Source organism: Xylaria bambusicola, assembly GCF_022495145.1.
Source record: "Xylaria bambusicola strain CBS 139988 unplaced genomic scaffold F5B22scaffold_3, whole genome shotgun sequence".
Lineage (NCBI taxonomy): Eukaryota > Fungi > Ascomycota > Sordariomycetes > Xylariales > Xylariaceae > Xylaria > Xylaria bambusicola.
In genome coordinates this window covers 307,046-319,167 of record NW_025953556.1, presented here as the reverse complement: position 1 = coordinate 319,167, position 12,122 = coordinate 307,046, and the positions used below count along the sequence as shown (strand labels likewise).

The 12,122-nt window shown below is 48.0% G+C and overlaps 3 protein-coding genes across 3 annotated transcripts; all 3 read left to right on the top strand.

Annotated features, from left to right (window-relative positions):
- The first annotated feature begins 2,029 nt into the window (after window positions 1–2,029).
- On the top strand, window positions 2,030–3,659 carry F5B22DRAFT_253678 (uncharacterized protein). The gene is made up of 4 exons (XM_047970023.1): window positions 2,030–2,125; window positions 2,189–2,976; window positions 3,072–3,276; window positions 3,428–3,659. The coding sequence occupies exons 2-4, from the start codon at window positions 2,205–2,207 to the stop codon at window positions 3,465–3,467; spliced, it is 1,017 nt and encodes a 338-aa protein (XP_047835142.1). The 5' UTR covers window positions 2,030–2,125; window positions 2,189–2,204; the 3' UTR covers window positions 3,468–3,659.
- Window positions 3,660–6,523: 2,864 nt separating this feature from the next.
- F5B22DRAFT_253122 (S-adenosyl-L-methionine-dependent methyltransferase) lies at window positions 6,524–9,310 on the top strand. Its single transcript, XM_047970022.1, has one exon. It carries the CDS (start codon window positions 6,667–6,669, stop codon window positions 8,755–8,757), a length of 2,091 nt encoding a protein of 696 aa, XP_047835141.1. The 5' UTR covers window positions 6,524–6,666; the 3' UTR covers window positions 8,758–9,310.
- Window positions 9,311–9,827: 517 nt separating this feature from the next.
- Window positions 9,828–11,662, top strand: F5B22DRAFT_633194 (uncharacterized protein; the record flags this gene model as incomplete). Its single annotated transcript, XM_047976805.1, has 6 exons — window positions 9,828–10,231; window positions 10,358–10,362; window positions 10,422–10,616; window positions 10,686–11,047; window positions 11,123–11,579; window positions 11,640–11,662. 6 exons carry the CDS (start codon window positions 9,828–9,830, stop codon window positions 11,660–11,662), a joined length of 1,446 nt encoding a protein of 481 aa, XP_047835140.1.
- Between the last annotated feature and the right edge of the window lie 460 nt (window positions 11,663–12,122).

The window sequence follows — 12,122 nt, the reverse complement described above, 5'->3', positions numbered from 1 at the left end:
AAAGATCATCCGGTCACTTCTCAGCGACAGCATTTTGCGGTTTCGGAGAATACCGTATCTGCACAGCATGAAGGTTGGGATCGGCATCGCTCGCATCTCGTGACTCGCCAACCCCACGTGACGGCCTACGATAAACTTTGTATATGTATGCGCCTTGATGCGCCTTGGTTGATTGAGCAGCTAGTGTTGAAACTCTAGTCTGTGTGTCTTGACTACCTATTAGTGCTTCGTGAGATTGCCGGCAAGGCAAGCCACACAGCCTTGTCCTTGCTCGCACGCTACCGACCTACCTATCTAGTATGTGATCTGGTCAAAAATCCGATTGGGACTCAGACGCACACTACTGAGCGCACATACACAGACATGCATAGTAGACACGCATAGAGAGGGCAGAACCACATATGACCCATCAATCTGTGCCGGCTTGGGTGACCGGTGTTTCAGCGATGTCGACGAACGACGATCTTCCGGATGCCATCAGCGACCTAGTGCGTGTCTCCCACGCAAAGGACGGCAAAGGACTCCGGGAACTCGGGACATAACGATCCGATCAACATGCATCCCAAGGCCTCTACAGACTGTCAGAGCCCAGGTAGATGCCAACCTTACCTTGGACACGGCGCTGAAGTAACCAAATAACAAAAGACTATCTGGATATGGTGATTCCTACGGCAGGCTCCCTCCAATAGAAGAAGAGGTTCGCAATAGATTGAAACAATCAAGCCGTCCCTTACAGTACAACGGTATGGATGGATGTAAATTACCATGTAGATATGATGTAGCACTGGGGTTCCAATACTACTATTACCTACCTATTACCTATGTACATCCTATGAGTGGAAGCCCCCCTCGATCCCAGACTGGATATTTGCATGTACCGATATAGTGCATATCAAAAAGAGAAGCCGGCTACCTATCGAACAAGATCCTTTTATCCCATGCCATTGGAAACAGTAGATGCATTATTTGGGCCTCGGTCATAAATCAACATCGAACATCCTCCACCCAGCCGGCTGGGCACTCACTCACTCACTCACTCACTCACTCACTCACTGGCTGAGATGGGATGGGATCGGTTGCCTCTGCGCTACTCTGCTTAGCACCGGTATCTGCGAACCTCCCTGGCGAATCACCAGCCGTCGCTTGCTGACTTGACGATCTATTTTTAGATTCTCATGCAGTAGAGTATGCAGTCCCCAGGCGGCCCTTTTGCTTTGCACTTGTACCCATCCCAGTCCCAGCATCACCATACACGCACAAATTCTTGCCTCATGGTACTTCCGAGCTACATGTTAGATGCTGGCTGACCACGCGGCTTTCGCGGCTTTTGCACCGCTTTCTCAGATGAAGAAGAGGTCTTTTCCACGTACCACCACGTCCTGCTATGCCCAAAACCTAATGCCAAGATGTCGAGCGTTCCCTTTTAGCGATAATCATCATGCGCAAAGGGAAAAAAGATTTGGCAATCTCTCCCCGCTTGACCTGCCTTCTCCTCAATGACAGGCGTCTTCAGCTTCGGTCGTGAACAGCCAAGCCTAGAACCACGCCAACTCGACCAACTCATCGTCATTTTGGAGGCAACTAGCTTGGTCAGGCTCTTTTCGCCTTGTCAATCACTCCCTGCCCTTTCCGCTCCTCGTCGTCTTCGTTGTGCAGAAAGGCCTATTGGGCCCCTGGGATTAGGTCAGCGGGAAGAGTCCTGCCTTCTAAGCGAGCTATCAGCCTATCTACATTTGTGCTGCACCGCTTTCCCTCCTACGCGTCTACAGTACAACTAGGAATCTAGGTCCTTCTCTGCCGGGCGAGCTTTTGGAGATAACCAGCCGCCAAAAGACGAGCGGCAGCGGCAAATTGCCGGGTTCGACGACTTCAACCGTCTGTTAGTGATCATTTTGCCGCTCTAATACATTACCCAACACATCACCCGGTTGCTTTCAATTTCCCTAAGCGATTCTCCGCGCGTCTAGCCGCCTTTATGAGCTTAAGATTTCGGTCACCCGACAGCAGGATTGGCCAGCTCTACACGCTTGTGCGCCGGGACGCGCGCTCTTCGCCTAAAGAGTACTGCTTGCTGGAGACTTCACTGACATACTCAAAACGGAGAAGATTGGGAATGAGGCTGTAGGTGGGATACACACCTTTACAAGTACCCACGTATTCGTACTCCACACCAACGTATACCATCCAGGCGCGTGCGTGCCAGTATGGACAAGAATTCGGCAGTCGGCTCGGACTCGTCCGGGAGTGTGCAACTCGTATCCGATAACCCAGCTACATCTTTGAAAGGTGAGGCCAATGCTCAGACAGTTGGAGAGGTAGATTCGCCTATATCTCCATCCTCTCCAAATGCTCTAGCGCGATTCGAGTTCGAGGCGGGTAGGGGCAACGATGGCAGTAAAATTTTAATGGTCGAGTGGGATTGTTCACACATGGACAGCCGTAAAATGTGTCCCGAGGATCGGATCGGCTGGGTGGTGTCGTGGGAAGACAAATCGGCAGCGTACGGGCTCAGTGACAACGATAAAAGCCCATCATCGCTGCTACGAGTATATTTTCTTCTACCAGAGAATGCGTCAATCCCTCCGTCGGTTACTATAACACATTCTCCCACAGGGCGCACGCTCACAACAAAGTGTATGCCCGCAATCTTCGCCCCAGGTCTTGGAGCTAGCCCACCAGATTCTGGTACAAGAGGTGTTTTACACACGATATGGGCCAAAAAGCGTCTAGCTGAAATCCAAGAGGAGATTAATGAAGAACTGCAGACTAATAGCGAAGGCGTCGCCTTGGAGATGGCACTTCAGGAAAAACAGTGGTTAATAGAGCACTTTGGCTTTGTAGACTTGGATACACAACGACGTCCGGCGCTTCCCGCAACACCCCAAAGCCCACGGTCCCCTGTGGGTGGACGATTAGGAGAAATGCTACGAGGCCTTAAGCTCTCTACATCGGCGGCAGATCTCGCTAGGACACCAGGTAAGTAATTCCTAATTGATATGATCAGAAGGTGTTTTTTCTTTACACAACACAATACAGCGTAACACTCAAGACGTCCTCTAATATGTCTCAAGGCACTACACCGCGGCAGGCGCCTCAATCATTTTCACGGGGTGCTTTGAATGTCACCTCGGTACCCAACTTGACCACGCCAAAGCCTAATTCTACTGGTGTCGCTTCACTCGATGCTGTTATCAACAATACTGAACCTGCGGCATCAGCGCCACAGATCAGAGATACTGAGGACGAGTTATTTGCTCTCCCTATGAGTCCACGAAGGTAAAATATCTTTGAGCTGTTTTCTTTCGTTGTACTCATTTCTAGAGCTAAAACGACCCGTCAAGCCGTAAATATGTCTTACGGGCCACTCGGGTTCCAGTACTCTCACGGCCACATGCTCAAATCGACAGTCACTAACTGTCTATTATAGCCCTGAAATGAAGACTAGCCCGTTTAGCTTCTTAAAATAATGTGAAGTACATGGTTTTGTGGGAAGCAACCCTCTATAGCGGGCTCTTGGTGAAATAGCACTGCGGCAATACCGAGGGTCGTACGAAACATTTTGGGGGTCTTTCTTCGTGGAGAGTATCCGGAAAAAATAGCATTGGGGAGCAACTTCCATCACTACCGGACGTAGTGCCATGTATTCCGATCACACCACTTGGAGGAAACGCAAGTTGAGATTTAGAACATAACGACCGCTACTGTGGGGTTGACTGACTCACAGGCGCTCGCACCGACATTTGGAATAGACATACTACCGAAATTCAAAAGTATAATACATAAATTCTGTCAGGCATTGTATGGGTCGTTGTTCTTTAGCTCATATACGTAAGCAATCTCCAAACCTTCCATGAAACGAGTGCGCGTGGCCCGAAGTGGTAGATGTTCAACACGGAATACCTGTAAGTACCACACATAAGATACATCGTCATGCAAATCGAGAAACCAGTTTATTTAGCACACCCCGCGACTACGAGGAAATCCTCATCCCGCGCTCAATCACTGCTGCACAGCACAGCACATATGACGATTTCTGCTAATATTGCTACTCTAGCTTCTCTAGGTACTCATGGAACTTGCCGAGTCATACGTAAAGTCTCTCGTAAGGGGAGGACACGGAATAGAACCTTAGGGCTGCTACTGCATGTCCATCATCACCATTGCCGCGCTTAGTCCGTCTAGATCAGAGCCAACATATAGAACAAGACCCTTTCTGCTGGCCCGAACGACTAAGAAGTAGAATTCGCGGGACTCCATGTACAGAGAGTATGGTCGCGGAATATTATATCCTAGCAGGTACCGTAGACTGTGTCTGCAACACCACGTTGGCATATACCAGTACAAGGGTCCCATACCCAGGAGGTCGGAATCGTGATAGTATACGCCGCGGTCTTTAGTCTAGCGTGGGACATTTTGCCTGCCCGAGTGCGGGATTGTCCTCCGTTTCGCCAAGAACGGCCTTTTTCAGCGAAGTGTATCCGCCTTCGGCATCCTGTCTTCCGAGACTCCCACCCCCGGATCATGGTCCTGTTATGGATAGGGGTATAGTGAATGGGAGGCTAGTTGTGTCATGTAAATACACAATACGATCACGTTATAGACTAACATGCGGGCGGTTTGTATGGAACTTCGATACATGATTACTCGATGTGCGGATGCGATGGCAGGAGAGCAAGGCCGCAGTACTAGTGCCGGCGAAAGAAACCACCCTGAATTCGATATGATGGTTATATTGTGGGCTTTACCTCGGGACAGAATATTACGATATTCATGAAACTATCTCCCTAGCTGCACGCGTCTTAGTTCTAGAACATTAGGTCACAAACATACTTGGTGAGGCCATTCCACTTTGCATGGAAGTCTTCAGTAGACTCTATCTGGATCTGAAATCCGTGTAAACAGAAGATTTGGCTTGCCTGGTGCTATCTTGAGCCTCTGGACGTTATTGCATAAGTTCAGATTGTCAAGGGGCCTCAGGCATAAGAGATATAAGCCAGTAATCAGAGTGAGTCACGGACACTGAAGCATCAGTACCAGCTATAGTGGTATTTCGAATTATGTTGGTTCTTCAATTAACTCACCTAGCTTCCTTTGCTTGGGTCATGGCGATACTTAAAAAGAACCCAATATTTCCCTGGTCAAAACTCCTTGAATTCCATGATTGGATTTGAGTTGCGTCGTCCTGTTAGTCTATCTTCTTGTGATATCAATTGGGGATCATCTCTTGCCGCTACCTTATTCCGAAGTAGTTATCGATGAAATAGAGCCCAGCCTCAGAGCAGGAGAATAGTATCACTGCGCTCGGTAATTATTAGTTGGCTATATCAAATTCAAATTCAACCTAGAAGCTAGCGGTGTGATTGTGACGCACGCACCCAATCCTCCAAACAGTGGAAATTTGCGAAGTTCACATTAATTATTATCCAGTTCAAGTAGTTAAAAACATATATTTGTAAACATAGACGCTCTCAGCACCTCCTAGGGACTCACTGGGTACTCCAAACATTATGGAAAACGAGAATGTTTTCGTTTGCTTCCGAGAATGCAAGCTATGATATGCAGAGTTCTCCATATCATCTTACAACCAACCTATTTCCAACTCAGGAAAGATCGTTTCTATAGGCTGACGGCTGACGGCCTTCATCTGATAGTAATCACCGCGCTATCCGGTCAGAGGGGCAGATTGGCAATCGTTTTGTGAAGTGTCATGTGAATTAGATGTTAAGATGCGGCGGCTTGAGAGAGAAGACAAATCAGCCGATGTGGAGAAAAGGAAAGACACTGCAATGCAATGCAGGCAGGCTGCTGGTGCGCGCAAGGTCTGCCGGTCATTCTCATGCTTCCCCCTTTTTAACTCTTGTTTTCTTCTTTTGCCCCGAGTTGCTAAGGATAGCCAACCTCATATCCTTAACGCTGTTACATGCCGTTTGCCCACAGCTACGAGGGTTATGCAGTCTTTTCATGACCTTCCAGAGACATGCTAGCGATATTGAAAGTGACGTTATGCAAACCTCGCTGCGTGGCATAGATCAATGAGACCCTAGGCAGTTAAGACTGATAGTCAAATTGTAATTATATAAAATCAAAATCAAGCCAAGATCATTGTTCAAGCGAGGAATTTATAGAATTGGATGGCAGGGAAATAAGCGCTTAAGCAACAAAGGCTGCACCGCAGCAAAGAAGAGATGGCGCACACCACTCGCCCTTAGGACAATTCGCTAGAATAGATATTTGTTTTTCGGTTTCTTTTCGAGTTCACATCTGCTTGTGTATGAGGAGTCTACGTCCAGGCGATTGAGGACACCGGGGTAAATACTTGCCTATAACGATTGTGAAATTCCCCGCAGCCTTCATGGCTGTGTGCACAAAGAACCATGATAGTAAGGAGAAGAGGAAATCGAACCTATTCGAGAGATTCGAATTAACTTGTGCTGGCCTAAGCATACAAATGGTATCTAGGCGATGCTCGATTCATGCCGTTAAGGGAGGGGCTCCTAGCTTCTACCTACTTACTGTAGGTAGGTAGGTAGCTTAGCTGCGTGGTGGGGCACCATTTCGAGGTTAAATTTTTAAAAAAAAGGATGGCAGACTGGATTGGCCTATCACCATTTGGATTGAACATTTGCGACAATTGTAACCTCACCTCACCCGTGTGTTGGTCCCTGCATGTTTCGTGCTTTGCCCTATTCTGCTCTTTGCCTATCATCCAGGAATGTAAGCCGTGTATTCATCTCGAAATCTTCTTGCCAAGCTGTGCATAGCATGGCGACGAACCTCCAGAACGGGTCGACCGCGACCGCGATCGCGACCACGACCACTGGTGTCCAACCTTTGCCCCGCGACGACCAGGAATATACAGAGATCAAAGAAGGCCTAGCCCTCATCCGCGTCGCCTTGTTGAAACCGGACCCTTCCAGGAAGGACAATAAAAGTGTCGAGGAGCAACAGCAGGTCTTTTATAACCCTATTCAGCAATTCAACCGAGACTTGACTGTCCTTGCTATCAAAGCCTACGCCGACGATTTCTTGGCTAAACCGCGCTCGGCCAATGCGAAACATATTGCAAAAAGAAAACGCGATAAATCCGATGTTGATGGATCGAAGGCCAAAAAGCAGCAAGGACAGCAAAACAGTGCTAAATCGAGCACCACAGACATGGCCGACTTTGCTCAGGCCGGTATTCCAAGGTCCGACATGAACGAGAGTATCAAGGAAAGCGCCGGTGAGATGGACCTAAGCAACGAAGAGGCCAGCACTGTCGCCAATGCGGCCGGGCTTGAGACTGCCAGGGAAACCGAACCTATATCGGAGAACAGAGTTCGGCCCAATGCTCCCCATGCGCGTAGCTTCACCATTCTTGATGCTCTTTCTGCAACCGGGCTCAGGGCCCTGCGATATGCCCGGGAACTTCCCTTCGTTACTTCTGTCACGGCCAATGACCTCTCTTCTTCTGCTGTCGAGGCTATTCGCCGCAACGCTCTGCATAATGGCGTGGAATCAAAAGTCATCGCTAATTTGGGTGACGCACGTAGTCATATGTACTCTATATCGGGCGAGGAAGCTGCTCGTGACCACGAAAGAGAAAAGCATCCCAAGAAGAATAAGTCTAAGAGCAGGAGATATAATGTCATTGATCTGGACCCCTACGGAACAGCAGCCCCATTTCTCGATGCTGCAGTCAATGCTGTTCGTGACGATGGTGGCCTGCTATGTGTGACCTGCACCGACTCCGCCGTATGGGCTTCAAATGGCTATCCAGAAAAAGCATTTTCACTCTACGGTGGAGTGCCTATTAAAGGGTTTCATTCTCATGAAGTCGGGCTACGGCTGATATTGCACACCATTGCCACCTCTGCCGCACGCTATGGCTTAGCGATCGAACCTCTTCTCAGCCTATCGATCGACTACTATGTCCGGATTTTCGTCAAGGTCAAGCGCTCTCCGGCCCAGGTTAAGTTTCTTGCAGGCAAGACAATGGTCGTATACAACTGCGACCATGGCTGTGGGGCATGGGAAACCCAGCTTTTGGCTCGCAACAAGAAAGCTACCAATAAATCCGGGGCAGGCACATTCTACAAACATGGATGCGCATTAGGCCCTACGGTTGGTATGGACTGCCAGCATTGTGGCTCAAGAACGCACATTGCTGGTCCCATGTATGCCGGGCCGCTGCATTCTGCAGAGTTTATCAAGAAGATCCTGGATGACTTACCCAATGCCTCAGACGATATCTATGGTACAAAACCACGGATAGAAGGCATGTTACAGACTGCACTAGAAGAATCGCTCCCATTGCCAGACGATCTTGTGCCACAGAGCAAGGAGGACGAATTCGCGATGCTAGAGCCGTATCCATTCTATTTCCACCCCACCAATCTCGCGGGTGCTATGCGCTGCATCTGCCCAGATGAAGACAGCTTTCGAGGCGCTCTCCGCCACCTGGGTTACGAGGTCACTCGAAGCCACTGCAAGGGTGGGAGCATGAGGACGAATGCCCCGTGGTCTGCTGTGTGGCATGTCATGAGAGAGTGGACACGCCAGAAGAGGCCTGTGAAAATTGAGAACATCAAAGAAAATAGTCCTGCATACAGATTGCTGAGGCTAGGCGGTACTGAAAACCAAGATGACGAGATTGACAAGAGGGAGGTCGTCTTTGATCAACGACTTGGTCGCGATCAATCTAAGCCGGGTCTGATCCGGTATCAGATGAATCCCACGGAGAATTGGGGACCTCAGTCTCGAGCTAAAAGGCACTAAACTATGAAGATCTTGAAGATAAGTAACCAATGCCCATGAATTGCGACGCCGTGACTTTATATAACATGTATTCTGGATGGAATGACTCTGCGAAACAATAACAATTGATACCCCTGGCCTTGTACCTCTTTTTCCGTTGCTGGGACCATAATTTGAGATGAACCCTAAATTTCTAACCTCAAGTGAGCCTTCCACATCAGCCGAGTTTCCGCGCGGCCCAGAATAATAAGCTTGGCTTAGGCATTGATATTCAGTAATGCCCTCTAAAGAGATGTATAGAATGGGTTCATCTGAGCGTTTTGATAAAGGCATCTCATCTGAGCTTCTGGCCATACATCAAGTAACTAGAAGATGAAGACTTTGCCCAGCCCTACCTAGCTAATTAATGTTACGGTCTTACAGTAAGATGTGAGTCTGTGTGGACCGAATCCTGCATTGGGGCGCGGTGGATTGTTGGTTGACGCGGTACAGGTACCAAGACACCCATATCAAAATCCCCACTTTGATCAAAAGTGAAAGGCGATGGAAATCTATCAAGGTGTCACGAGCCAGTTAAGCACGAGCAACATTAAGGTACGTGACGTGTGGTCGTGTTAATTTTCACCTTTTCATGAATTCAATTGGCTCCCGGGTGCCTTGCTTTGTAGACATCATATCTCATTCACTACATGTACTTTTAGGCAGGTACCGTACAGCACAGGTGCCTAGCGCTCCTTACTGATGTACTTTCCTACTTACCTACCGTATTTACCTATCTAGTACTGTCCTAGTACTGTCCTAGTACACAATAGCCAGTGCCTGCCTAGAAGTGAGGTAGGCAGGACGAATGGCGGCAACATTTGTTTGTTGCTAAGGTAAGGTCTGTTGCCTGCCACCATAGGCAGAATATCTACATATCTACATATCTACATGCTTAACTTATCTGTGTACTCTGATACACAGGTCCTTTAAAAACCTACATGTAGGTAGGGACTTGGGTATCTGCAAAGCAATCAAGGTTGTATGGGAAAAACCATTGCGTATTCTCATTCTCCCCTTCCCCTTCACTTTACCAACGGCTCCCAGCCACGATGGCTCACCTGACCAGCGTGCCTCTCGAGGTCCTCCTCCAGATCACCTCTTATCTCACTACTCCCGAATTCGGATCTCTTCGAAGCACCTGTAAGCCGCTTGAGGCAGCCTTGCGTCGCGATTTCGCGAGAGAGTACTTCTCTAAGAGACAGTTCGCCCTGATCGAGTTTAGCATCCAGGCTCTCGTTGATATATCCAAATCTCAATTCGGCCCCAGCCTTAAACATGTCATCATTTCTTTAGAACACCCTCTCGCCATCTCAACCCATGGTCCCAGCGAAGAAGCAGCGGTTCGTCACAATCAATACCATGCCGAATACCTCAATCATTGGGAATTCACCTCTACAGGTCTCGATGTTGAGATGCTGTCAGAGGCCTTCAAGCACCTTCCTAATCTCGAGAGGTATGTATCAAAATCTACTATGTCGGCTGTGACATTCATTGTTGACAGCAACATCTATGGGACTGCGCTAGAGCTAACTGCTGTCATAGTATGTGAACTTTTGATCTTGGGCCATAGTCACCATAGCCCGAGTAATCATAGGAAGTGGGTATGTGGTAAATAATTGGGCTAACATTTTCGTGTGATCTAGCCGTTGGCATACGAGACTTCCCCTCATCAAGTCGCCATCGAGATGAAACCACTTGGAAGAGCTATGGCTGTCCAACCTTCGAAAGAAAGACCCGCAAGAAATTAGGGCTTCCAGGAAACACGCCCGACTCTCGTGGCGCCGAGTACACTCGTCATGTTTTTTTGACGCTTTTGAGAGCAATGGCAAATGGTGCAGGTGTGTGAATGCCCTCCGTTTCGATAATTTACCGGAGTATTACTATAATGCTAACGCTACTAAATACAGTTTCTGGCTGGAACCCCAACCTCACCCGAATGGAGATTCTTTTACATAACTGTCGACTTCTAGATCAGTCTTTCAAGATACCTAAGCGTTTAGACGTCGGGGTTTCATTGGCCCTCGGCAAGCTCAAAACTTTATGGTTAGACAACCTCGCTGAGGATGCACCCCTTTACGTCCAGGCCACCGATGACCAGCTCGAACCCATAACTGCAGGAGGGTTCTTTCTCTCCAGATTCCTGCTGAAAACACCAGCTCTCGAGCACTTGAGGCTCAATTTCCAGTCGTACCTTCCTGGTTCCGTCGAGAAATTCCTATCTTGGGTAGCAAACGCGAATGAGAATTCTAAAAGCTCTAATTCAAGGCCTGTAGACCCACTGGAATCAGCAAATGTAATGTTCACATAGATATACTGCTCTAGGATGAAACTGACAACACCATAGACCGCCGATTCTCTACCTCTCCATTTCCCATGTGCACCAGAGTTCCCGAAGCTGAAGGTTATTGAGATTGGGATGGCAACTGTGAAGGCAACCGTTCTATTCACCTTATATGAACGATTTAAGTCAACTCTTGAAGGCGTTGGCCTCCATAAGACCATGATACTAGTTCCAAAGGGCACAAAGGCCAATTACTGGGCTCGCTTATGCAATACCATGGCAAAGGCTGACCTCCAGCTCAAAATGGTTTTACTCTCATATCTAAGGCAGTCTAACGGAACGCGAAGTGCCCTCGTCACATTCAACGGGTCAAAAAGGCAGTACGTGAAGATCTGGAAAGGGACCGCATTCGCCCAGTCCGCCAAGGATATCATTAGTGATATGGAGCTAAACTGGCCCAATGGGAGCAATGATAAAGATTCAGATTCGGATTCGGATTCGGATGATGACGACGAAGATGGTATGTTGACCCTTCTTAACTCTGTCTACGATGCCCTATCTTGGCTAACTGCTAGTGTAGAGATCATGGATGATGCTCTATGAGAGCTGAATCAAAGCTAGAGAAAGGTTCTATTGCTGCAAATATGCTGTAATTAAAGATGCGATAAGCCAAGTAGTCTCCATGACGGAGTGGGTACTATTGCGACTGCTTATGCCTACGATCTTCGATTACCTGTAAATATGCCTTCCCCCATATAAGTGCCTCCTTATCAGGCTCTGGCAATATGGAGACAAAGGAAAGACAATCCTGATATGATCAAAGCCCAGTCTAGTTTACAAACTTTACATCATATTGACTTCTATTTGAGGATATGAGTGTGATAGCGTTTGCTATGAAACTATCTTGTATTATCTTAAACCTTTATTGTCGAAAGTATAATAGAGTAATTGTGTCCTTCACTGTCTCTTTTCATAACCCATCCACCTTTCCATATTGTAAAAGAAGGCGGAATCACTCTATTGAGATATGATGATGCAATCTTCCCAATCTCACTCCTTGCAC